Raw genomic sequence first — 27,257 nt, forward strand, 5'->3', positions numbered from 1 at the left:
ACAGTTGCTTAAAAATGAAATACTTGAGTGTAAATCAAACAGAACACATACTAAACTGGTTTGCTGAAAACTGCAGAACACTGATGAGAAAGATCTAAGTAAAAGGTGTGACAAACATGTTGTGTTGATTGACTGCAAGACTCATTGTAGGAAAGATGTTGACTCTCCCCCAAATATAGATTTAGTACAGTTCCTATCAAAACAGCAGCAAAACTTTATAGATCTAGAAAGATTGTTTTTTGCGGAAAGGCAAAGGAACTGGAGAACCTAAAATGATTTGGGGACAAAGAGGCGGTGGGAGGAACGGTCCACCTGATTTCAAGACTTAGTGCACGGCCCCAACCAGCAAGACTGTGTGGGGTCGAACGGACGGATGGGACACACACCTGGAAGCAGACCCAAATGGATATGCCTCACTGACTTTTGACAAAAGGGGGAAAGCAGTCCAACGGAGAACAGGAATCCTTTGTGACAAACGCTGCCAGAGCCCCTGGATGGACACCCAGAGAGACTAAAAACTGAACCGTGACCTGATTCTCACCCCACACAAGAGCTAACTCAAAATGGATCAGGGCTTAAACCTAAAACTGTAAGACTTTTAGCAAGAAAAGCCCAGGAGAACATACTTGGGATCCAGGATTTAGGATGGACGCCAAAAGTATGATCCTTAAAAGAAAAAATTGATAAACTGGACTTTCTCAAAACGAGAACATGTGAAGGGTTAAACCATGGCCTCCCTGCACCCCAGAACCCTAATTATTCAGCAGTAACAAGAGTGAACTTGCAACACCTGCATTGATTCTGCAGCATGAAGAGAGCCAGGCCCAGAAGGCTACATATTTATGACCCCGTTCTAGAACATTCTTGAAATGACAGCATATGGAAAGAGAGCAGATCAGTGGTTGCCAGGGGTTCAGGAGGGGAAGGATGGCTGGGGAGGGGTTCAGCAGGGGGAGGGGTGGGGGCTCAGCAGGGCAAAGGGAGGGGCAGGAGGGGACGTGGGTTCAGGAGGGCAGGGGTGGGTGGATAGGGTGGGAGGGAATGGTGTCTACAAGAGGGAAACGCGGGTCTGTGTTGGGGTGGGATGTTCCGTGTGCTGACCGCGTGGTTCTGGCGGCAGCTGGCTGAAGGGTAGGTGAGGTCTGGCTGGATTCTTCCACAACTGCCCGCAAATCTACAATTATCCGCAAGTGTCATCTGTCGTGTCTGGTGGGCCCTCCTCAGCGCCCCCGGAGGAAGTCAGGGAGGGCCATCTTCTCTGCTCCCACGGTGTGCCGTTCGCACAGGTGGGGTTACCTCTCTGGTCCCAACCAGGGAGGCTGGTCCCCTGCGCGCCAAGCTCCCGCACGTGCTCAGTGCTACTGAACCAATCCCGTGTTCCCGAAACGGTGACATTTCAGGACTCTGGGGGGACCGGAACCCTTGCTTCTGCTCCCCTGGCCCTTACCCACAGCCTTGGGACGGCGTTCGCGCTGGACTTGGGGTCGTTACTTACTTCTTGTGCATTTGGGACCCCCCCCACCCCACCTTGACCAGAAGGACCAGGAGAAACATCATGGGGCAGGACGAGGGCACATGGACGGCTCAGCGCGCTCACGTGCATAAATAAGTGATCAACGGCTTCTGTTGAGTCCTGTCGAGACCAGACCCCACGGCTGCGTGTCAGCCCCTCGTGTCACCGCCATGCGTCACCCCCACGTGTCACCGCCACGCGTCACCCCTGCGTGTCACCCCGGCGCGTCACCCCCACAATCCCTGTGCTTTGGAGCCCAGCGCGACTGTTGCTCTCAGTTCTGTGCACCTGGGACGCGCGAGCAGGCACAGGACAGATGCAGACTGGGCGAGGGAGCGTCCAGATGGCTCCTGGACTCGGCCACGAGGAACGCAGGGAGGCGCACGCCCACGGCAGAGAGTGGAACCTGCTGTGGGCAACGACTCACTGGCCACACGCTTCAAGGTCTGGTCCCACTGGGTCTCGCAGCTCCGCGTGGTGGACAGAGACCTGGGCAGCTCGGCCCAAAGCGGCGGGTGGATCTGGGCCGCCTCACCGGCTTCCTGCGCCCACGGCCAGCTGCCCCCACTCCGGCCACTCACCTCTCGAAAGTCCTGCTCAAAATGCCGGAGCTGCAGACACTGTTGGAGTTTCTGCTGATGCTTTGCCCAGAACTCATCGAAGGCAGCCTCGGTCTCGCTCAGCTGGGCCAGGAGCCTGGGGAGAGGAGAGGCTCTGTCTGCGCGGGTGCGGGGCGTGCGGTGCGGGCTCCGGGCTCCAGCTCCACGGCCTGCCCACACCCTCGCCACCTCTCTCCGGCACTGGACGCAGGATTCGCAGGGCCAGTGTGCCCGCGGGAGAGGCACAGCAGGGGCGACCCCGCCGGGCCGCCGTCCGCACACCTCATTGCACTGGGCCACGCCAACGCCCACCGGGAGCCCGCGGCAAAGGGCTGGGCTGAGCGTGTTACCAGCTGAGAGGGCAGCGGTCTGGGCTTCTCACTTCTAAGTTCGGGGATGAAGGGTACAGTGAGCCGCCACCATTCACTGACCCCGCTCCCAGGCCAGAACGCCTGCCAGACGCCCATGGGTGTTAGCCCGTCAGCACTGGGGTCAGCTCCAGCCCCCTCTGTTCATGACTCCACACCTGCATGGGGCCCCCTGAGGCCGCCCCCCATCCCCGGCACAGCACCCCGGCCGTGTAAACTGCGTGTAAGAGTCCGCCTGGGTCTGTGCCTGGGTCAGCCCGTGGTGGGCTGGGTGTCGCCCGCAGGCCGTCCGGCTGCTGGGTTCCCGTGCACGCCTCGTCCCCCGCCAAGGACCGGGCCTATGCGTGGGGCTGTGGGTGTTCCGGGGTGCTGGGGCCAGTCCGCACAGCACTGCCAGGTGGCTGGAGCTCAAAGAGGATGTGCACGTTGTCCTCTTTCCAGGAAGGACAGCATCCCTGGGTCTCGAAGGCACAAGCCAGCCCGGTGGGCAGAGACAGGTGGGCGCGGAAGCGTTAGGGCCCCACAGCCTGCAGGACCGGTCAGCACCAGCTCCCTTAAGTATCCCCCAGGCTGGCAGAAAAGAACCTTTGCTCTAAGACAGCTTCCTCCCCGGAACAGCTGCTTTCTTTGGGGTTTGGAAGACAAGCGTGTCAGTGGTAAGGACTCGCAGTCCCCTTGCTTCCCGTTAGGATGAGGACCTGGGGGCCCCTGTGTCCTCTGTTGCTCTGGCCTCAGCCCGGACCTCACCTCTGCACAGTGGTCTGGTTATCCAGCTGGTCCTGGTTTAGGCTCTGCTCCCCGCCCTTGGCCAGCGGCTCCCTGATGTTCTCCAGGATGCTCTGCCCCTCGTCCAGTGCCGACCTCATGTCCTCCTGTGGGGACAGCGCGTGCCTGGCATCCTGGGCTCACTCCCGCCTCCCCCTTAGAGCTGCCGAAGGACGGCAGGTGTCCGGAGACTCCTCTGCTGTGGCCAGGGCACGGCTAGGGCTACGGTCGCCTGGGGCAGCGGGAGCAGGGAAGACACCAACAGGAAACCAGACCTCTAGGTGCCTGCTTCCGCGGTGTCCTCACTGCCAGGAGCGAAGGGAGTGTGGGCTTCTGGGGGTGGGGCCAGCCCTGACCCCAAGCCACACCCCACCCAGCTCAGGCTCCCCGGGAGTGTGGCTGGCTGGCTTACAGACCGATGCAGTCCCCTGGGTCAGCCCACAGTCCCCCACCTGCTGTCTGGGAACCGTGGGCAGACATCCTGCCCTGCTTGTGCTAACAAGCAGCAGAAGCTCATGGCCAGTGGCCCGGCCGTCCGGACGCCCAGGAGCTGCTCAGAGGGAGGCTGCTCTCAGACCCCGCGGCACTCAGGCCGCTTTCAAGGAGCACGTTTCCGTCCTCGGAGAGCTCGCCGGCTCACTGGCACCAAAACGCACCTGTGACGTGGCCTCAGCTTGGTCTTGTCTGATGCCCGTCCCCGTCCCCGTCCCGCACAGAGCCACGCGTACCTTCACTCTGTCCTTCTTCTCCGTATGCGCGCAGAGCACCGAGCTCGTCGACTGCACGTCGTTGGGCAGCTCCGTTTCGGCCAGCTCGGTCCCGAAGGACTGTAGGATCTGCGCTGTCTGCTTCACCATGAGGGCGAAACCTTCGATCGCCTCGGGAAGAAGGACAACACCCTCACCGAGCCGTGCACGCGTGCGTCCTCCTGCCGCCCGGAAAGCAGGCGTCCGGTGCGGAGCGCACGGCCATGCTCGGGGCGGGGGCAGGGCAGGGCCCAGCCAGCTCCTGAGCCCCACAACTCCTCCAGAAGCGTACCGGGCACCGTCTACGCGGGATCTCATCAGCTAGAGTCACTCTGTGCTCCGTCTCTCCCCCACCCAGGGGCTTTCCTTTCTGTTCTGTCTCTGAGCCCAGAGAAAACCACTCCCGAACTTATTACTCATGTTGTTTCTTTAGATGACTGAGGTCCACTGAGACCATCTCCTCATTCTTGGGGAACAGAACTGAGGTTATTGGGAACATGTCTTTGGAAAAGGCAGCATCGTCATGCAAAAGCCATTCAGCCAATCAAGTCGGGATTAGGGGGACCCACAGTGCACGCCGCGTGCGGGCGGCCCGGAGGACTCACTGTGCGGTGACACAGCCACCTGGTATGGCTATAATCCAGGGTCCCGCCCAGGTCCTCGGTCAGCTGGGACTTGTCGATGTAACCGTGTAATTCTGGTACTGAGCTCAGCATTATGACCTGGAGGAGGAAAGAAGCCGCCCCCATAAAGAGACCGCCCGGCGGACCAGGAGCGACGCTCTCCCGCCGGTCCCTAATGGCGGCCGCGCGGGCAGGAGGCGTCTGGCTTTGGACCCTGGCTTAACTCCCGGCTCTACCACTTCCGGGCTGGTCGACCTTCTCTCTGTGCCCCAGCGTGAAATGGGCCTGCGATGACTGATCTCGGCATCGAAGGCAGGCGTTCGAGCCCCGACAAGAGCTGGGCACACAGCTAGCACCGGGCGTCCCACAGGTGCGCTTGGCTCCCAGGCGGGGGAGCTCCTGGCGGCAACCGAGCAGCACTCTGACTCGAAAAGACATCGTTTTGTCCCTATGCCCACGGAAACCCGGTGGGCTCATCACAGGTGCCCTTCCATGGGACCCAGGAAGCACTGCACACAGGCTTGTCTATCTCTCTTGCCCTTTCCGGGACATTCTGTCCATGAGTTCTGGGTAAAGACACAGCCTTTGCTTGGCAAGCCGTCGGACAGACGCTACGAAACAGGTCTTGAGAGGTTTAGGCCAAATGGTATCGGACACCATCTTGTGTATTATTGAACGCCGTATTGGTTTAATCGCCCAGGAGGTTCTGTCCCCAGGGGATGCCTGACGCCATCTGGAGACGTTTCTGATCGTCACGATGTGGGGGTGCTGCCGAATCCCACCCCTGCAGGACAGCCCCACCACAGAGGATAATGCAGCCCAAACTGTCCACAGGCCGCTGAGATCCCGTGAGCCACGGCCTTCAAGCAGAAGAGGCTGAAACGTCCCAGAGGTGGGCAGCGGGCTCAGCAGAGAGGACTCTGTCCCTCCAGCAGAAAGCCCCGTCTCTCCACCCGCATGACCAAGGCCTGGCCACCTTCCTCGTGACCTCTGCGTCTCAGCTAAACCCCGCACATGCTCCGCGTACGTTCAGTCGTGACAGAGAAGGCGTAGGGACCGTTTCTCTGAATGTTCTCTGTCCAGCACGAGGCAGCACGCAGCACCGACACCGGACACGTTGCTAAAATGAACGCATTTTAACAACGGCATTCTTGAGAGGATGTTTTCTATGCTTTTAAAGGGTTATCTAAAATGGATCAGCACACTGAAGAGCCAGCGATGATTTTGAGAACTCACTGATTTGGCCCAATAGTGCCATTTGCAGGGGAGACCACCACCCTTAGGACAGACCCCGTCTGGTCTCCTCGGATGCGTCTGTGTTGAGACCTGTTGCTAACGAGGTTCACTTGCCCCTTGTAGGGCAAGGCCGGACACCCGGGTGTCACGAGGCTGCAGGAGGCTGGGCACTGGTGGCTTTCATGCTGGGACACCACCGTGAGCGTGTCTCGGTGGTTTTGTCCTTGCCCATCCCCAGGAAACGGGCCATCAGAAATAAAGGCATCCAGGCCTACAAACAGTGAGCACACTGGTGTCCCCAAGACCCCGAAGCCCACGGTTTAGGGCTGCCGAGTGCAGCTTGCTCTCGAGCCGGGGACACCCCACTCACGTCCCCTGCCTGTGCAGAGCGCCCGGCATCTTGTCCACCGAGCAGCGGGTACAGACGTCACAGACGACCACCCCCACGGGCCCTCAGGTTGGCCGAAGCGATCTGGTAGATACTGTGGGGAGCTTACGAGGTTCCTGGGACTGGCCCTGTATGTCCTCGTCCTCTTTGCAAAAGAGAACAAGTGATTTCCCGGAGAACAAATGCACCTGGGGGGGCTGCTGCCTGGCGGCCCCCTGCCCCATGCTGCTCCCAGAGGAGCTGGCGAGACTCGAGCAGGCTTCACGGGGAACAGGCGTCCTGGCGGCACCTGTGTAAGGGACCCTACGCGGCCTCGTGTTCTCAAGCATGGGGGCTGGCGGCAGGGAGTGCCCTCTTGGGGCTGCCGGGGCCGCGGGGCAGGAGATGAGGCAGGGTCCCCCACCCACTGGACGCCCCCTCTGCAGGCCTGGGGACACTGGCCCCGTCCCCCTGGCCCCTGGCTCGTCCCCGGCACCAGCAGAGCCTGGTTGTTCCTCACTCTCAGCCTGCTGGGCTCTCTTGTTCTTCGGCCTGACTCTCGCTCGGCGAGAATGTTCTAGACTCGCGGCTCTCACACCGCCCCTGCACCTCCACAGCGACCCGTACCCGTCCGAGGCACAGTGTGGACACGCACTTCCCGGGAGCGGAAAGGAGGGAAGGGCCGAGTGAGAGGACCAGCAGTTCCCGACGGGTCCGCGCGGTCTGTGCGCCCGCCCCCCGGGGGTGCGCCCTGAGAGTTTCCGTTATCGAGCGTGGGCCCAGAGTGCAGTGACTCCCACTCAGTCCGCCCTGCAGAGCGACCAGGACGTACTCACCGGCACCTTCATCTTGAAGTCATCTCTATTGAATTTGAACGCGAGGTCAGAGAGAGTCCTTTGGAAAAACCCCGTTGGGCGCAGAACCAGGACGAGCTGGAGGTTTGCTGGGAAGGACGCCTGCAAGAGAACAGAAGGGCTGTGGGCAGACGTGTGTCTGGGCGCGGGGTCCTCGCACGCCTGCAGCTGATGGCGTGGTCCGGACGGGGAGGACGTCATGCTGGAACAGAAGCTGCTGCTGACACCAGGCTCTGTAGAGACGGCCTCCTTCTTAAAAGAAAAGGAGAAGGTCACGCTGCCGGGGCAAGCACGCGATGTGGGTTATCAACTGTAAAATCAAAAGCTTATGACACTTGTTCCAGGCTGCATGGCATCCCCCCAAATTCACACGTCAAGTCCAAACCCCAGTGCCTCAGGATGTGATTTGGAGACACGGTCTTTACAGAGTCGACCAAGTTTACGTGAGGTCATTACTGAGGCCCCTAAGCCTATCTGCCTGGTCCTTATGGAAGGGAGACTCTTGGGCACAGACACCCAGGGAGACGCCGCGTGTGAAGACAGGGGACACGTCTACCAGCCAAGGAGTGCCAGGGATCGCCAGAAACCTCCGGAAGCGGGGGAAGGGACAGCTTCTGTCTCGCGGCCCCAGGACCAACCTCGGACCTCCAGCTCCACACCGTGGGGCAGTGGCTCAGGCGTTTCCAGCCCCCCACTCTGTGGGCGCTTTGGGAGGACAGTCCCAGGGAACCAAGACACTTGTCAAATAAAAACAGAGCCATAGAGACACATAGACGTATTCCTAAAACAAAGATAGAAGAAAGCTCACACCCCAGTGGACACGCCTTTAGATACAGTTACATGAATATATTCGGCTACCAGCTCTGCTTACAAGGTGCGTGACCTCGGGCAACTTACCTCCCTGTGCCTGTTTCCCCATTTGTAACACAGGGACAAAAAGTGCCTTCCCAACACACACTCGTAACGCACACACAGCGTGCCGTCCTTGCACGAACCCTCAAAAACGAGGCATGACAGATATTTAGTAAGAGCCTATTCTAGGCGCCGATTATCTCTAGATGCTGATTTCCGGGGAGAGCCCATTCCTAAAAGAAGACATTCTGAAGGAACTGAGTTTGATTTCTGGGTAACTGGGTGGAATGCAGCTGAAACATGATATATAGCAAAGATCGGCACAGCCCGAAACGGACAGAGCAGCACGGAGCGGGGCGGGAGACCCCAGCTTGCCCAGAGAGCCTGCTGGGAAGCTGTGCCCGCCGCGCTCTCCGCAGCTCACACACCCGAGCGTCTCAGCGTCTTCACCGTCCACCCGCCGATGGACGCTCCGGCTGCGGCCACACCCCGGGGCCCCTCACATCCACCCTGCTCTCGGCAGGACTGGCGCACGTGAGCCCCAGGCTCCCGGCCTTCTCCCCCTGGCCCGCCCCATCCCGGCAGGCGTCCTCGGGAACAGAGACACACCTGTCAGTCTTCGTGAGGCCCTGGCAGCAGGACCTCGACGGCATGTGTGCGCCGGGCCACTTCCTTCCCGGGAAGCAGTCACTGCCTGGTGCGGCCCCCTCCCTGCGTGGGCACCGCCACTAAGCAGGTGCCGCCCCTGGATGGCCCTCAGCCCTGGGGCCCCCTCGAGCGTCTGGTCCAGTGGGTCTCACGGGCTGGAGCTCCTGGGAGAAGCTGGTGCCGGAGGAGCGGGGGCCCCGGGACAGCTCTGCTCCTGACCCCCAGGCCTCAGGGTCACCCAGGTCAGAATAGCTGCCGGTGGGGTCCTGGCCTCACCCCCAAAGCCCCAAGGCTGGATCTGCCCTGAGCGAGCCCCCGGGGCCTCTGAAGCCAGGCCTGATGTCCACGTGACAGCAAGTCCCTGGAACAGAAGAAAAGCCAGGAAAAGCTGGACCCGTGGGCACGGGGGTGCCCCAGGCTGGCGCCTCGCCGGTGCCAGTGACCAGTCAGTGCTCGGGCCACACCCCGGGCTCTCCTGCCTGCGCCTTCCTCTGGGGCCCCACAGCCAGTCCCAGAGCCTGTGCACTGTCCCTCCAGCTCCTGCCCCGGACTCCTTCCCAAGCAAGCTCCGCTTCCCCGCCCCCCCGACCGCTGCCCTGAGCTTATTCCCCACCAAGTGCCACTGGGACCCCTGTGGGGCGTCAGCTGCATCACGACCCCGTCCTGAGCAAACCTTCCAGAGACTTCCACACCCTGCAAACAAACCAGAGTCCAGAGCCCGGCCTGCAGCGGCCTCGCTGACCTCCGCCCCGCCCCGCACCCAGCGCCCCCACTCCCGAGGGCCTCACTGCACAAGGACACCTACCTGCCCCCTGCCTCTCTTCAGGTTTGCCCCCCAAACACGCGGTTCCCATCCCTGCGTCTCTGCCGCACGTGCCCCTGACCCAAGGCCGCCGATGGCTGGTGACCGTCCTGGGGCCCTGTCCCGGCTGCCGCTCGCGGGCCACCACGCGCTCCCCGCCACGTCTGCGGATGCCCCTGTGCTGTCTCGGGGTTTGAATCTCCACCGCTTCCTGGTGACTCAGGGCTGCGTCCCCGGCCCTGTGTCCTGGGGTTCTGCGGGAGGGCCCCCACACCTGCGGGCTCCATCGTCCCCAGAGCCCCCAGGGCGGTGCTCACACTCGGCCCCCCCACCCCCGGGGTCCCTGACGCACCTGCGCGGCCCCTGCAGCCCGGGACAGGACGTGGGCAGCGGGGTGCTGAGTTGTGGCTCATCAGGCTCATCACGGGGCCAGGTGCACCCGCTGGGTCGCAGCCGGGCCTGGGGCACCCCGAGGGCACCCGTGTGCCAGCAAACCGCGCCAGGCACCCACGGCGAGGCCGGCAGGGGATGGGACTGGAGCAGCCCCCGGAGCAGGGCGCCCATCCTCGCTCCCGACCACGCGGGGGCGCCCTCACGGTTGGGCTCCTTTGAGCGGAAAGGAAAGAGTGAGAGGAGCAGCGCTGAAGGTGGGAGGCCCCACGGGCAGGTTCCGGGGCAGGTTCCGGCCCAGCTGTCCGCGAGCCGGCTGCACCCGTGAAGCTGGCCACCTACTATTTAAGGAAAGCCCCCTCGGAGGCGACAATGAGTCATCCCTTCTAAATTCCAGTACCGTTTTATCCCCCTCGTTAGCTCCTCTCGGCTGCTGTGATGTGAGGACAAGAGCTGGGACTTAGAAGAGGGGACTGCGCCTGTCCTCCTGAGATTTCCCGTAGATTAACTCCGCAGGCCACGGGGGCCACAGCTCCGTCAGCTGGCGGAGGCGGGAAACACCCCCTCTCCTGCCTTCCCTCTGCTCTGGTCTTTCCAATTCTCTAACTTCCCGAATCTTCCACGGACGAGAGTAGCCGTAAGATCCTGGCCACGTGACAAGGCGTTAATGATCTACACAAACACGTATTTCGAACACAAAGAACAGTAACTAAACTTTCTCTGGGTTGGAATCAACTGTATGTGCTAAGAGCTGGGAAAATACCGTTAACGTTTTACTGTACAAACAGGGAACTGGAAGAAGGATTTGGGATGAGGGCTGCAAAATTCCTCTGTGATCACAGAAGGGTTGCAACAGGTTTTGTAAGGTCAAGTGATATTGTTTACTTTCCGACTTAGGAACACGCACAGCGTGATGGCCACACAAAGGTCATCTGGAGACAGAAAGAGAGTGAAGTGGTTTCTGGATAAACATCCTAGAGGCTCCTGTGCATCCAGGGTCACCTCCACCAAGAGGCCCTCCTGGTGCTCACACTGCTCCTGTCCTCACCTCCATCGGTGCTCAGCACTTCGTGCTTAGACTCTAGTAAGCGGCACATGGTAGGAACTCGTTAGCTTGTTTAAAGCAAGATTATTTGCCACGTTGGAGTATTTACTGGGTGACCTAAAGGCCCTGCACCCCTGGACACTTCACGTCCTACCTTTCCTGCACACGCGGGCGGCACTAGCCTCACAGGCAGGAGCCACGGCCCTGCCCCACGCAGACTGAAAGCGCCTTCAGCTGGAACCTTCTTCAGCAGCACGCTCTGGGACACAGATGAGCTTGACTCAGGTCATACGTACACTCCGGTACAAATCCCCAGGTGCTCACAACCACACTCGCACGCACATGTGTAGTGCAAGTGGCTAAAATGGGAAACGGAGCCCCAGAGGAGTATGCTTGGGTATTTTTCAAAAGACACCTTCATCCGTGGACAGTGCAGACGGGATGGGCGCAGCCTCAGCACCGCGGCTCCTGGTTTGCCCCTTTGTTTGCCAGCTATGAGCACGACTGGGACAGGTGAGCGCGCCCATCGCCCCCGATGCCCCCGCCGGAGCTGACGCAGGAGACACGGCAAGCCTGATTTTGGGGACTCTGGACTTGGGCCCCTTATTTTTCTCCTGCAAGCCAAGCTGAAAGCTTCTGAACAGAAACGCCTCGCCACGAACAGGGCTCCGCTCAGGAGCTGGCACATTGGTGGCTAAAAACAGCCCCCAAATTACCACCTGTATGTACGTGCCGCATCGCACTCGGGCGGCCAAGCACATCTGGAGACCCAGGGAGCCCTTGTGCCACCAGCTTGCCACCAACTGTGGCCTAGGCGCTCAGGGGGGGCCATCCACGGGGCAGCACCGGCGCAGGGGCACAACCCCTCTCAAGGGCGCTGGCCGGGCTGGTGCCAGGTGGGGGCTTCCCCAGAGCCCCCCAGACAGAAGCACGGGCCCACCGAAGCTGGTGGTCTGGGTCCACAGCCCCAGTTGACAGCATCAGTGGGTCAACTCCGTCCCCAGCCCGCTCTCCGGCATGGGGACAAGCGTGCCAGCTCCATTCCCACCTCCCGTCCCACCGCAGAGCCATGGTGGAGGCCTCACCCCGGACACCCTGGCTCAGCGATGGCACGTACACACAGGGCAACGGGACCTGGCTCGCAGCCTCCTGACCTCCCCGCAGGGCTGCCCGGCGCCGCCTCAGGCACCCCTGCGTGTTTGCAGCTCACAGCCCACATCGCAGCATCTGCCAGCTGTCTGCACCCCACCGGGCTGGACACTTCTCGCTTACTCCCTGCTACGTCTCCCACGCCCCAATGCCTGCCCAGGACCGGGCACATAACCGAGTCTCAGTAAACGTGCTAAATGCATGCACAGATTTTTGGGCGTTCATGGGATCAGTAAATTCATGTAATAAAAAGAATAGGCGTTGAAGAAAATTTTTGACAAGTATGTGGGGAAAATGTTAACTTCTGGGGTTTCCAAACCAGTACCGGGGAACCTCAAAACTTACGGGAAAAAAGAGATTCTAAAACCTTATTGTTTTTATTGTGTACAAATTTGTGCAAACATTAAAACTCAAACACCAACATTTCAGTTTTGATTTTCACAAAACAAAGTTTTAAAGATGAGCCGGCAGACTTTAGAATCCACCTGGTCACGAAGGCAGTGACCGAGGAGACCGGGATGGCCGCTGGCGGGAGGGGGCCCTGCGCCCCGGCGCCCGCAGCTCTGTCCCGGGCCACGCGGCTCAACGGCAGGGGGCACTCGCAGGCTGCTTCAGCTCTTAAAAATAATCTATCTCTGTCTTAAAAACCTATCCTGTATTTGGGGACACTCCTGTGTCTTACCAGGAGTGACCGAGGCCTCAAGACACACGCAGGGAGAACCTATCTCGCCCGGGGCCTGGGCTGGGTGCCTGCCGCGGCTAGACGGGCCGGACGTCCAGGAACGAGAGATGTGCAGGCAGGAGTGGCGGGGCCTGCCAGAGCGGGAGGCCACACGGAGCACTGCGCTGTGGGGAGATGGGGAGGCAGGGAGGCCGGGGAGAAAGAGGAGCAGAGGACCCCGGAGCAGGGGATCCCTGCGGTGCCGGGACGAGGTCCCACCTGGGACAGGCGTGTGTGCAGATGAGGAGACGCCCGTGACCGCCACATGATGACGCGCCTGAGCGCGCGTTAGGTCAGGGCTAGATAAACGTAGAAGACCTGGAGAGAGTATTTAAATTTGAAAAACATTGTTATTATAACGGTGTTACCTTCTGAAACAATGACATACTTGACTGGGAACAACTTGGTACTGAACCCAGGACTAATGTAGTGATTTAAGGAATATTTTTAAGTCTATTGTGTATCTGACCCAGTGGTTCTTACAGTTTAATTCTTAATTTAGCTTGCCATGTGAGGTCACATGCAAACTGATTTTAAAATTTGAAACAATGAAATGGACACATTGGCTGTTAACTGCTCAGGGCATATCAAAGTTCTTTGTAGGCTTCACAGGATTTTAAAGCAAAAGCTAATTTTATAACATCTACTTCTTTTGAAACATTTCAAAGTGCTTTGATTTGTTTCAAATAAATGACAGCACAGGAAGTGTGTGAGGGGTGTAGACCAGGAGCAGGAAACCCATGTGGGGGGTGTAGACGAGGAGCAGGACACGCATGTGGGGGGTGGGGATGAGGAACGGGACACGGGACACGCGTGTGGGGGTGTGGCCGAGGAGCGGGACCCGCGTGTGGGGGGTGGGGCCGAGGAGCGGGACCCGCGTGTGGGAGATGGGGGACGAGGAGCGGGACCCGCGTGTGGGGAGTGGGGCCGAGGAGCGGGACCTGCGTGTGGGAGATGGGGGACGAGGAGCGGGACCCGCGTATGGGGGCTGGGGGATGAGGAGTGGGACCCGCGTGTGGGGTGTGGGGACGAGGAGCGGAACACACGTGTGGGGGGTGGGGACGAGGAGCAGGACACATGTTTTGGGGGGTGGGGACGAGAAGTGGGACATGCGTGTGGGGGTTGGGGTGAGGAGCAGGACACGCGTGTGGGGGTGGGGACGAGGAGCGGGACACATGTTTGGGGGGGTGGGGACGAGAAGCGGGACATGCGTGTGGGGGTTGGGGTGAGGAGTGGGACACGTGTGTGGGGTGGGGACGAGGAGTGGGACATGCATGTGGGGGGTGGGGCCAAGGAGCGGGACCCGCGTGTGGGAGATGGGGGACAAGGAGTGGGACCCGCGTGTGGGGGGTGGGGCCGAGGAGTGGGACCTGCGTGTGGGAGATGGGGGACGAGGAGCGGGACCCGCGTGTGGGGGCTGGGGGATGAGGAGTGGGACCCGCGTGTGGGGGGTGGGGACGAGGAGCGGAACACACGTGTGGGGGGTGGGGACGAGGAGCAGGACACGCATGTGGGGGGTGGGGACGAGGAGCAGGACACGTGTTTTGGGGGGTGGGGACGAGAAGTGGGACATGCGTGTGGGGGTTGGGGTGAGGAGCAGGACACGCGTGTGGGGGTGGGGACGAGGAGCGGGACACATGTTTGGGGGGGTGGGGATGAGAAGCGGGACATGCGTGTGGGGGTTGGGGTGAGGAGTGGGACACGTGTGTGGGGTGGGGACGAGGAGCGGGACACGCATGTGGGGGGTGGGGACGAGGAGCGGGACGTGTTTGGGGGGGTGGGGATGAGAAGGGGGACATGCGTGTGGGGGTTGGGGTGAGGAGCGGGACACGTGTGTGGGGTGAGGACGAGGAGCGGGACATGCGTGTGGGGGGGTGGGGACGAGGAGCGGGACACGTGTGGGGGGTGGGGATGAGGAGCGGGACACGCGTGTGGGGGGTGGGGACGAGGAGCGGGACACGCGTGTGGGGGGTGGGGACGAGGAGCGGGACACGTGTGTGGGGGGTGGGGACGAGGAGCAGGACATGTGTTTGGGGGGGTGGGGATGAGAAGGGGGACATGCGTGTGGGGGTTGGGGTGAGGAGCGGGACACGTGTGTGGGGTGGGGACGAGGAGCGGGACACGCATGTGGGGGGTGGGGACGAGGAGCGGGACACGTACTGGGTGGTGCAGGGAGATATTTTTCGGAAAGACAAAGGTGGGACCCATCAGCCCAGGGCCAGGTTTGCGCCGAACCGATGCAGGTGTAAGAGAGCAGACAGCAAGCCTCTAACTGCTGTTAGGACGGAGAGTGAGGCGATCTGCAGGGGTGGAAGCGATTCTTCCGTTCCACCCAGAGCCCTAGCACAGCCGCCTCTCTGGTCAGCAACCAAAGATGGTTTGAACTCAAGACCGAGCAAGAGGTTAGCAGGATTTTACCTGGGGGTTAGGTGTTTAAGAAATGCTTGGGAGCAGCAGAGCTGTCCTGGCCAACGAGCCCGGCCACGGTTGCTCCGGGTCCCCCTGCTGTCGTGAGTGAGTGTGGGTGACATGCTCCACATGGAGCTCGTGGGCAGGGCAGAAGCTGCTGACTTAACTCTTCCCTCCTGAATTATCACTGCAGGCTAAAAACAGCCACACAGGATCCGCAGAGCAGCTGCCCTTCTGCGCATGAAAGGTGGCCGCGGGGGTCCCTGGCTGCAGGCATGGGTACCAAGGAAGGTCGAGGTGCCTGGGTTATTGGAGAACTAAAGGGTAAACAGCCGTTTTGGAAAAGAAAAAGTCAATTAGGAAAAGCTGTTCAATACAATTTCAAACTTGTAGCCTGAAGAGTCTCTGTACGACATCGGACGTCCTGTTAATTCAGGACCGTGTGCTCCATTTAAGAGCAAACACACGTTCGATCCTCAGCACCGCCCATACTCAGTGGTCAGAATAAACCAGCTGGTGGGACTGTTTTTAAATGATAACAAGCCTGCTAAGAGTGAACCCATTTAGAACACACACATGCACACGCACGCACACACATGCACATGCACGCACACACATGTGCACACACACATGCACATACATGCACACGCTGCAGTGGCTCCAGCAGCCCCGCGGGATGTGGGCTCCCACGTGGCCCCTGGCCCTGCCTCAGGCCACAGGGGCTGGTGCACCGTGCAGCGCGGGCCGGCAGAACACCAGCTGTCCCCCGGCAGACGGGTGGCTAGGACAGAAACAGTGCTGTCACCTGGCCCAGGGGATGAGCAGAGGTGTCACAGAGCCCGGGCACCAACACTTACTGCTATTCGCAGGATTGATGCCTTCACCGAGGTCCATTTGTCCTGCCTTCGGTCTATGACCAGGATGAATCCAATGCCAGCATCTTGTAAGCTGAAACGGGGAGAGAGATCTGCAGTTAGTATGTGCAGCAGGCTCACGGGCTTTCGTGTAAGCTCTGAGAAAGCCTTACACTCCTATAATCCTGGGGCGGCTTCCACCCTGCATGGTGGAACGCATGCCAAGTAAGCATCTGAGCAGACTGCAGCATTTCCATGAGCCTTGCCCGGGCAATTTCCAGAACGTGCTCTTATCTAAAGACGGACAGATGACCTCCTGTGTGCTGCTCACACTCCCAGCCCCACACCAGCCATCTCACGGCGCAAAGACCCCGGCAGACCCCGTTCCCGGAGCTCTGTCACCAATCATGGTCCTTTCTGGGTTGACCAGCTGGCTAAACCCTCCAAAACAAGTTTTATGATCCGTACGTCACCTCAGTCCTGGCATCTGAGGTCCCCCTGTGTGTCCACGTTATAAAATCGCTCTTGATGGCATTGCTACACTTTTGGGAGAAAATCCCCGAGGCGTCCGCAGGCTCACAAGCATCTGTCGGAAACGGGAGGCAAGAAATGGCTGCTTGCAACAGCAACATCTGTGGTCGAGAGAACGGCACGTCGCTGTGGAACGACAACTGCGTCCTGCCTCAGCCCAGCGCACGGGCCTGAGTCACAGTGGGGAGCGGGGAGGTCCGCTTCCGTCGGGTAACTCCGCATCCAAGCCAATTGTGCGGCGCCAGCCAGTCCCCGCGGAGGGAAGAAGCGCACGCCCGAGGCGCCAACTTGAATTGCTGATTTCCAAATCTGCGAACATAGTGAGGAAGCCTCTCTGGGTTTAAATGAAAGTCAGAATTACACGGAGCAAGTGTAAATGACGCAGTCCGGAAACGCTCTGCGGGCTGCACACATTACATAACAACGCCAGGGCTGTCCACGCGTCCTCCTGCCTCAGGTTTCAGGGGGCGATGCAGGGGCGCTGCTGGCTCTCCGTGCTCCCCCCGCTCCAGCTGTTCACACCAGTCGGGTTCAGTCACGGCAAAGGCCTTCCAGGTGAATGCACACAGGCGTCAGCTTTCATCCGGAGTAGGCTTTCTGCGTGGACACACAGCGAGGAGCCACGATCCCCCTTCACAGCCGTGTGGCCGCCCCACAGAGAACTGTCTTCGGAGCTGCTTCAGTTCTTTGGCACGGAAGGTCTGTTTGTCACTTGAGCTTCATTGCCAGGAGTGGGGGCTCCACGGCAGCCACGCTCCCCACACCCTGCCTGCCAACCTGCCTGGTTCGGGCTGGGCAGCCAGCGAGGAAGCTGCGAGGCGAGGGAAACCCTGGTTCCCAGGCTCTGTGCTAGGCCGGCCGCGGGAGTCCGGGGGTCCGCTGCGGGGGCGCGCTCCGTCCTGGGCCCGCCGCGGGAGTCCGGGGGTCCGCTGCGGGGGCGCGCTCCGTCCTGGGCCGGCTGCGGGAGTCCGGGGGTCCGCTGCGGGGGCGCGCTCCGTCCTGGGCCGGCCGCGGGAGTCCGGGGGTCCGCTGCGGGGGCGCGCTCCGTCCTGGGCCCGCCGCGGGAGTCCGGGGGACCACGACAGGGAGGACAGGAGAGAGCATCTCCGGGCGAGCTCTGTCCACAGCAGGTGTTCTGCTGAGACTTCCCCTGCCAACCAACCAGCCACACCCTCCTTGGAGGGGTTCACACGGCCTCAGAAGCCCTGAGCGGGGACTGTCACCTGGGTTCTCACCTTCCTGGTGCGGGAGAGCAGAGGGCCGAGAGACACTCGTTTCCACTGTGCACACCGCCAACCTCCAGACCAACAGAGTCCACCCCATTCTCCAGGAGAAGCACTGCCAAGGGGGCGGCTCCTCAAGGCACCATGGATCATCTCAATTTCCGTTCCTCTAAAGATGGGCACCCAAACAGTGTCCCCGTCTTGGGGCTGCTGAGAGGGAAATGGGCCGATCCTGTAAACCCACCAAGTGCTTGGTAATTGGATTCTCACTCTCGTTGCCCGACCCCGTGTCTCCCCTTCTCGCTGAAACGGAGCTTTGATCCGGGTGGGGACTCCCTGTTGTCCACGACAGGCAGGTTCCCTTTGCCATTCCTCATCAGACCTCACAACGCCAAGCTCATTTGAGCTTCCAAACCCAGAACATTCTCTCTTGCGGCCCAAACACACCCATCTTCTGCCGCAGAGCCCACCATGCTGGGCCCCTTGCCCTCAGCGGAGTGTTCGCGTTTATGCAAACGCACAACCGCAGGCAGGCCCGGGGCCTCAGCCCCACGCCCCTTGTCCCTTCCACACTGCGCTGTTGTGATCGGAAGACCAGCATCACAGACAGGCATTGATCAGAATGCAGCAAAAAACCCATCACCAACAGCCCAAGTCAAAAAATAAATAAATAAAATTAAAAGTGAAATACAAGGGGTGGTGGCGCCTGGGCGGCTCAGTCAGTTGAGTGTCTGACTCTTGGTTTCGGCTCAGGTCTTGATTTCAGGGTCATGAGTTCAAGCCCTGTGCTGGGCTCCATGCTGGGTGTAGAACCTACTCAAAATATACATACATACATATATGTACATATATATACACATACATACATATACATATATAAAGGAATTGAACATTAACTTGTCTCCCAGGCCAGGCCAGGACCCTCTTTCTAGGAGAGAAATTTCTTGTACTTTGGGGCTGCCAAGGGCAGATCTACTTCTTTTAATCCTCATGACGGCCCCATGAGGTAGGGACCACTATCTAGCCCAGAGTCGAGGAATGGAGGCTCAGAGAGGTTGAGTCACTTGCCCAAAGTCTCACAGCAGATGAGCACGGACGGGGTGAACCCCGTGGTCTGGCTCCAGGTGCTCTCAGTCCCCTGCAAGCTGCCTCCCAGGCCAAGTCCACCCTGTGGACTAGAGCAGCCCCCCTCCCAGCCTCCCGTCCCTGGACAGCCTCCTACACGGGGTCAGGCAGGAGCCCTCCTCCTCGGGGTCCCTGCACCACTCCTGGGTGTCGGGGGACATGCTGAGGGAGAGCTGACCCCAGAAGCAGACAGCGAGGCTGCCCACACGCCAGGACCCAGGACACCCCTCCTGCGTACCCGTCTCGTCTGCCACCACACTGGGGACACTGACCCAGGTGCACAGACTTAAGAAGCGGAGCCATCTTCAGGACGTGGAGACCCTTCTAGCCTCCCACGCGCCCACACAACTGCTGTCCCTGAGCAAAGCCGCGGTCTGGGCCGCCAGCAGCACCACCCCCACCTCATGGAGGAGGGTCCACCGGGGGAAAGGACTCTGAGGGGAGCCCTGCTTCCGGCCCCCAGCCGCGGGTCTCTGAGCTCATATGTCCAGGGGACAGGGCAGCTCATGCTTGGATCTCTGAGAAGCCGCCCCCCAGGACCCCGCTGCTGCAGGCTTGGGCTGGTGGTGCTGAAGGGGGGGCAGTGGGAGAGACTGGCAGCCTCTGGGGCTCCTAGTACGCAGGACACACACGGCCCAGACGGCTGCCTCCCACCCCAAAACAGCTGGCTTGGAGGGGCCGCCCTGGCCACAGCCCAGCAGCTGAGTGAGGCTGATGAGCTCACTTTTGGCACAGAGCTCGAGTGAACTCTGTTTCTGGGATTCAGCCACACTGGTGCCCTCTCCAACACCTGGGTGGCCTTGGTGGCCCAGGCCCACAGCCCGTCACGTGGGTGCAACCTCCCCATCCCCGGGTGGGAGCAGAGAGCAGTCTGAGAACAGTCTGGAAGCAGGGGCTGGGCGGTCCCCTGACAGTGAGGTCTGCGGTCAGCTGCATCCCATAGTCTTGCTCCTGGCCAAGCTGCATCTCGTTCTCCAGACCCGGCAGGGGAGTGGGGGACTCGCCTGTTTACACCAGTTCGTCACAGAGCCAGGGCGGGTGGAGTCGCAAACACAAACCAGGACTGTGGGGTGAGAAAGCATCGGCAGAGAGCGGCCGTGTTGGGGACAGCAGAGGGACGGAGCCGGGGCACTCCTACAGGCCACAGCGTGCTGCTTCTCAAACTGCAGCGTGCACATGGGACTCCCAGGGCTGGCGAATACGCAGACCCAGGCTCAGGGCGCCTCAGTGGGGCCACCTTTCTAACAAGCTCCCAACGCCGCTGCTGCTGGTCCAGAGCCACACCTGCGTGGCCAGTCCTGCAGACGAGCCCCGAGGGCTTTCTGTGACGCAGAGATGCCACCCCGGACCCGAGCTTCTGTCCCAGGAGAGCCCGGAGGAGGTCCGGACACTGGGGGGGCGGGGGGGGGGCTGCTGGACCTGGGGCCTGGGCGGGGTCAGCAGGCAAGTGAGGACAAAGGAGGGGTGGTGAGCAGCCTGAGACTCAGCTGCCCCCTGACTCACGATGAGGTGACATCGGGATGGAGCAGAGTGGGGGGGCCCAAGGACACAGCAGGGAGGTGTGGGGGCGGTGGGCATCATGCTGGCGGGAGGGGGTAGAGGGGAGCCCTCAGGTGGGCAGTGGCAGGGGGTGCACACTGGGGACGTCTGGAGGAGAAGCCCTTAGGAAGAAGTCTCAGGGTACCAGGAGGGTACTGCCTCTCCAGGTCCGAGATAGCTGGGGGGGCACAGCTTCCGGGAGCAGCAGAGGGGCCGGGTGGGGTCCCCGTCAGCGCCCCTCCCGCCCCGTGCCGGTCCCCTTCCTCTGGGTGGCCTCCACAGGGCGGCAGGGCTCTCGGGAGACAACTTGGGGGGCAGTTTCCCACGCATGGTTTGGGGCACGCGGGGTGCCCGTCACAGACACCCACAAGAGCCCATCGCCAGGATGAAGAATGCGTTCTGACCAATGGTGCCCTCCTGTGGCCGGAAGTGAGTGCTGCCTGCGACCCAGGCGGGCCCAGGGTGCCCCACCAGGAACATGGGGACAGGCCAACTTCACAGGCTGCGCTAGTGGGCAAGTCCGGGAGCCCTCCTCCTCCCCGCACTCTCTCCTCCCCGGGCACGGCCACGGGGTCCCAGCCGCCTGCTGGGACGGGGTGTTTGGGAATCCTCCCTTCCCGGCTGTCTGAGGGGTCAGAGCAGGCTTCCAAAAGCCGGGATGATGGGCTGGTCCTAAGAAAGTCCTGCTTCACGGCCAATCTGTCAATGCTGGAACGTCTGTCTCCCCGTGAGCTCAGGACAGATTTCCAAGCACCGGAGGGAGTGGAGCCTGAGACTGTCCCCGGGATTCAGGGAGGCTGTGGGCTGCCCCTGCTTCCCCACTGGGCACTCTGCATGCTTCCTGAGCCCCGGCCCCACTGGGAGAGCCCTCACCGCTGCCCCAGCTGGAGCGTCGCCCAAGGGTGCTTGACCCAGTTGTTTGATGTTAGAGGATGTGGAGGGGGCAGTGGGCTTGGTCCACACCGCCTCCTTCCCTGGGTGGACAAGAGTCTTCTCGGGAAAACAGACGGTACTAAGCCGATGGTAATGGACAAACCACGGGCTCACTTTTCTGCCTTCTTTTTAAATTGGGAATCTGTGACCCCACTGCCTGGAAGGACTGGGACAGGATCACATGACCCTCTCACTGGGCAGACCCAGAGGAGGGCCTTGCTGGGGGCTCCGTACAAGGGGGCTGGGCTGGGGTACACCAGGAAGGACCCCCGTGGCCCCAAGCCGCCTCTGTCCCTGCGTGCGTGAGGGAGAGCGTTTGGTCACATGCCATCTCTGGTGGCCGCTACGGGCCCTTGGCTGCCCAGTCTCCTGGAACCTGCGCTCTGAGAGCCTCATCCACTGACGCTGACCGACCACACACCCCACACGGGTGGCTTCTGCCGGTCTCCTGCCGTGCCTGACCCCCAACCCGCTCTCAGCACATGGTATGAACAGGGCTCAGTGATAGCGTCAGCCCCCCCAGTGCAGGCCCAGCCACAGGGGCCTCAGGTTCACCTCTGCCCAGCACTGAAATCAGGGGCCACCGCTCCCCTTCCCACATTCTTCCAGCCCACCGAGGGCAGCGCCCCTGTGCTCCTGAGCCCAGTGCCGAGGACCCGAGTCTGCTGACCTGCACCAGTCCCCCGCCCGCCAGAGGTCTTTCCCCCAATCCCATGTCCGCACTCACGCACCATCCACCGCCCTTCGCCAGCCCCACCAGCTTGCAACTTTCTTTCCACCAGCAGCAAAACTGTCTCCTTAATTGTGGCTACGAATCCCTTTAAAGAAGTTAAACTTTGTTACCATTGCCTCCAAAAGATTGAATATGCAGATGGACACAGTCAGGTGTCTATAAAAATAGCACTCTGACCCACGACCTGCAGCCACAGCCCAGAAAACCAGCCACTGTGTCAGCCGCAGCCCAGACAGCCGGGCTGCCGTCGAGAAGTCCCTCCTGCAGGTAGCTGGTTCCAGCAGCAATCCTGGAAACCAGGCACCCCCACCCCCCGGGGCCACCTGCCCCTGATGTCCTGAGTCCTGGGACCAACCAGGGAAAGCCCAGGGTGCTTCGCTGACCCATCCCACGGGACCCGCTTCTGGTTAGCTGCCCCGGTGTCCCGGCCCCTGAGCCGTCCCCGGCCGGCGCCCACGTCAGCACCCCTCACCAGCCGTCCCTGTGCCACCCTGAGGTCTCCCCGCCCCACCTGCCCGGGTCTCTGCCACACGCACGTGACGGTGGCCTGGCCGACGGCCTGCTGCGGGGAGCTCTGAGTCCACAGCTTCTGCTGTTCTCACCTCATGGACCTCGCGTGTCTCCACCCCTCTAACCTTCTCTAAGAAGAATAGATGCAGCTGTATCAGTCAACGCCTCCAGCAGGGGACTGTGTTCATCTGGGCCCCAGAGTCAGGGTGCCCACGGGTGAGCACTGGGGCACGCAGCTTCCCGTGCCTGGTGAAGCCGCGGTCTCCCCACCTTGGAGCGGAGGGCTCCCGAGGCCCCGGAGTGTCACCGCAGCCCTGCACCCTCGAGTCTGCTCCCCGGGGCAGGACCCTGGGCCTCGGTGGATGCGGTCTGAGGGTCCCCCACTGCTAAGTCAGGTCCGTATCTCTGAGCGATGTTTTCTGGAATGCAAACACCTACAGGTCACAACCGGGAGGCCTCGCAGTCTGAGTGCGTGGAAAGAGAAGGTGAAGAGTTTAAGGAGAGACAGCAGCCAGGTGGGGCGTTTCTGAGCACCCACAGCTCCTGCTTGGCCCGGGGCTCAGGGCTACACTGGACGCCTCCCCAGCGTCCGGGCTGGGATGACCGTGAGCACGTCGGAGCCACCCGCAGGAGGCCAGCTCAGCCTGGCGCCGGCGCGGCAAGAGACAAGGCCGGGGCGGTGGGCAGGCCCCTGGCAGGAGGCAGGGTCACAGGCTGGTACGTGTCCCAGACCGTCCCTGGCCGGGGGCAGGACAGCTGTCGGGGGCAGCACGGTTCTCCGTGGCAGGGCCCCGGGTCCCTGAGGGCTGGGCAGCCCTGGGGCAGGCAGGTGTCTGGGAGCGGCGGAGCGGCGGACGCCGGGCCTCAGGCAGGAGCCGCCCCCCCAGGCCCCACGGGACCGAGGCAAGGCCTCCCTCCCTCTCTCCCCCCCCCCCCTCTCCCCACGGTCAGACACGGGTCCACGGACATTAGCAAATGTCGAAGAGACCTTGTCTTCCTCTGTGAGGAAATGTCGTGGGCGTCTTCTCTGCCCGCGTGACTCACGGGCCCAGGTCTGAGCACTGAGAACATGAACGGTCCCCTGAGCTGTCCGTCATGAACTTCCGGGCTGTTTCTTCTCTCTTCTTAGGATTCAGAAACTTGCCCTGTTGTGATACCGTTTCTGCACTGTGTCTATCTAACACCTGTCAGTGTTTCATCCCAGTGAAAACAGTGAAAAAAACTCCAAGCGCCTTTTAAAAACTCTCCCGCACACGGTACCCCTTCTGTTCCAGGTCACACGGGATTCCGTCAGGGCTGCCGAGGCTCCTGCGCGGGCGCTGGTCACGAAGCAGTGACTTAACCTCTCCTTCACAACCAAAGGAACGGCCCGTTAAAAAAAAACCCACAGGAATTTCTCTGAAGAGCCTGAAATCTTGCCTTTTTTTTTTTTTTTTTTAAAGATTTTATTTATTTGACAGAGAGAGACACAGCGAGAGAGGGAACACAGGCAGGGGGAGTGGGAGAGGGAGAAGCAGGCCTCCGGCAGAGCAGGGAGCCTGATGCGGGGCTCGATCCCAGGACCCTGGGATCATGACCTGAGCCGACGGCAGACGCCCAACGACTGAGCCACCCAGCCGCCTGAAACCTTGCTTTTTTATGTTCTTTATATTCCACCTCCCACCCCATGTCAATTGGTATATTTTTTTTGACAAAAATGAACACAGAAAACCCAAACTACGATATCCAGGTGAATCACCCCGAATGTACCTGGAATTTAACTCGTGACCATGGGGTGGGAGCAGGAATGTGCACAGATTGCCAGGAGCTCAGCCGTCCTGGTTTACGTGACCTGCACAGCACACGAGGAAGCTGAGCATCTTATCTATTTTCAAAGGCCAATTTCTAACCCAGCTTGGAAACGTGGCTTCCTCCACCAACCGAAGCATGGCGTGGCAGCGCGGTCCGTCCACGCGGGGGCGCGAGTCATAGACGGAGCTGGTGGACAAGCCCCAGAAGGACACGCACCGTAGGATCCTGCTTCCGGGAGGCTCCTGGAGCGTCAGATTCATGGTGTTGAACTGGACGGTATCACTTCGGGGAAAGAGAAGGTTCCGGAGACGTGTTGCACAACGGGAACATACTTGGTCCTACTGACCTGTGCACTTAGAGATGGTTATGATGGTAAGTTGTACGTTATGAATATTTTACCATCATTTTTTTAAATGCTATTAAAAAAAAAATCCTAAGAACCACATAAATCCCTTAAATACATTTTAAAAAGGGGAGGTGCATACTGTCAGCCAGGTCTTTGCAATCGTGGAGTGACCTGCTCCCCAGGGCCATAGAGGCACCACCCTGGGAAGTCAGACCCATGCGGAGAACCTTCTGGAATCTCATTACTGGCCTCAGGCTCATGCTGCAGGTCTGGATCGCGGTGGTCCAGGACCTGGCCCCTCTTCTGTCCTGATGCTGCTTGCAGCCCGGACCTTATCTGGTTCCTGCCTCCGTGTCTGCCTCAGGTGTCTCCCCTCCACCTGCGGCTGAAGCCCGAGCATCACGTGTCCCCCGCGCCGCCTCCAGCCCCACGGGACAGCCGTGCTGCGGGATGACAGTGGCAAAGGAAAGGCTTCCCGACCCGCGGCCCGTACCTCGTGTGGCTCCCTCACAGCAGAGTGTCCTCATTTCCAAGTAGGGCAAGAGCTGTGGTCTCTGCTCTTGGGCAGGGGGTCAGGGTACTAATCTCTTGCCCTTTTCTTCATAGATCAGAGCACGGTCGCCGGTGACCTGATCCCCCCCATCATGGACGGAACGGTCCACATCTGAGCTGCCAGCGTGGCCACTTGTGAACGGAAATACGGGGAGCATGACTGACTCCTGAATTTTCCCATTCAGTTAGTTTTCATTTTTAAGTTTAAATGGCCACACATGGCTAGCGGCTATCACACCGGATGACAGTGACAGAGAAAGGTCGTTGCAACAAAGGAAGAAGGTTGCAGGCGACGGGCAGCCTCTGGCCCCGGCCAGGAGCTCACAGCCAGGAGGACGGAGAGACAGGGCCCACGTGGAGGAGGCCAGCTCGGTGGGCAGTGGTCACTGACCTCCCGGAGCTTCAGACCACGTGGGACGACGGGCTGAGCAGAGTCGTGGACAGCAAAAGCCTTTTACTTGCTAGTCACAGGGCTGGGGGGAAGGACCTTCTGACACAGCGTCTGAGAGGTGTGACACATGGGTCACCCTAAAGGTGTTCCATCTCAGAACCCCAAAACCAGCTACACCGGAGACAAGGCTCTTCGTGTCTGAGGAATCTGAAGGGAGTTGGGAGCACAGGTGAAGTTGAGATCGGCTGGGCAGGTTTCACATGATGAGCTGGTAGCAGCACAGGCTCCCAGCGGCTGCCGGGAAGGGTCCCCGTGACTCGCTCTGGATAGGAGCCGGGCGCACCTGTGCCTCCCAGTGTGGGGGAGGCACGTGCACCTGGATGGAACAAGGTTTCAACAGCACGCAAACTCTTAACTACGTGCGGGAAGGAGGCCGGCGGTCGGTGGGAGCGTTCACTTCTCACATGCACAGTGTGAATTGTTTAGTACATACTCACACGTGCATTTTCTGTCTTTACATTCAGACGTCATGGCAGATTCAATCGGAAATCACATTGGCAGCAAGAAGTAAGGTGCTTCCAAAGGCACCCGCTTCTCCCCTTCGTTACAGTCCATGCACACTCTGTGTGTGCACACGTGTCTGTGTGCTTGCATGTTTGTGCACACACGTGTGTGGGGCTGTATGTGCCCATCATGGAGGCCAGCTGGGGGACTGGATCTCTATCTCCCTAGCAGCTAGGTGATTTGAACCAGGTTCAAGGAAAGTCAACCTCGTTATCAGCTTCAGTTAACTCCAGAAGCTCCTGAATTATGATTTAATTGTGCTGAGGAGAGACTACAGAGGAAGGTTATCTTCCAAACCCTGGAGGGGAGGGGTGCATGCAGCCTCTGGGGCCCAGCACGGGGGGCTCCTGCAGGGTTCCTGTGTGGAGCTGCAAGTCCAGGGCTGCTAACCTGCCTTTTCAAAGAAAAGTCAGAAATTTATCTCAGTGTTGGCAACTCTATGCACGTGTGGCTCTGAACAAGTGTGCACGTGTGTACGTGTGCATGTGTGAATGCGCATATGCACGTGCCTGTGTGAAGTAGCCTCCCACGACCCCATTTGTGGGGATGGATGGGATCACACTGAGTTTGGAAACCACTTCTGTCACAGTGTGGATGGGGCAAGACCAGCTCCACCACCAGGTGAGAGGAAAGAAGGAGATGGACTGGGGGCATGCTTGGAGGGAGAGGGGTGGAACTGCAGGAGGGAGACGGGGTCCAGGGTGTGGAACCGCAGGAGGGGGAGGGGGTCCAGGGTGTGGAGCCGCAGGAGGGGGAGGGGGTCCAGGGTGTGGAACCCAGGAGGGGGAGGGGGCCCAGAGTGTGGAACCGCAGGAGGGGTTGGGGGTCCAGGGTGTGGAACCGCAGGATGGGGAGGGGGTCCAGGGCGTGGAACCCAGGAGGGGGAAGGGGTCCAGGGTGTGGAATGCAGGAGGGGGAGGGGGTCGAGGGTGTGGAACCCAGGAGGGGGAGGGGGTCGAGGGTCTGGAACGCAGGAGGGGGAGGGGGTCGAGGGTCTGGAATGCAGGGGGAGCGAGGGGGTCGAGGGTCTGGAACGCAGGAGGGGGAGGGGGTCCAGGGTGTGGAATGCAGGAGGGGG

The 27,257-nt window shown here is 60.5% G+C and overlaps 1 protein-coding gene across 11 annotated transcripts in view; it reads right to left on the bottom strand.

Moving 5' to 3' along the window:
* Nucleotides 1-27,257, bottom strand: part of MCF2L (MCF.2 cell line derived transforming sequence like) — a 95,637-nt gene that overhangs the window by 19,924 nt on the left and 48,456 nt on the right. For 9 of the 11 annotated variants that reach the window (XM_036071379.2, XM_078070070.1, XM_036071369.2 and 6 more), the window contains exons 4-9: nt 15,945-16,035; nt 7,054-7,173; nt 4,597-4,713; nt 3,974-4,123; nt 3,228-3,352; nt 2,095-2,209 (exon numbers count right to left, since the gene is read on the bottom strand). In XM_036071379.2, coding sequence (XP_035927272.1) covers nt 2,095-2,209; nt 3,228-3,352; nt 3,974-4,123; nt 4,597-4,713; nt 7,054-7,173; nt 15,945-16,035 — 718 coding nt within the window. Of the gene's footprint in view, nt 1-2,094; nt 2,210-3,227; nt 3,353-3,973; nt 4,124-4,596; nt 4,714-7,053; nt 7,174-15,944; nt 16,036-16,114; nt 16,333-16,414; nt 16,564-27,257 lie in introns of those variants that run through there. The other 2 variants (XM_036071378.2, XM_036071377.2) reach the window with 2 other exon arrangements.

Source organism: Halichoerus grypus, chromosome 4 (assembly GCF_964656455.1).
Source record: "Halichoerus grypus chromosome 4, mHalGry1.hap1.1, whole genome shotgun sequence".
Lineage (NCBI taxonomy): Eukaryota > Metazoa > Chordata > Mammalia > Carnivora > Phocidae > Halichoerus > Halichoerus grypus.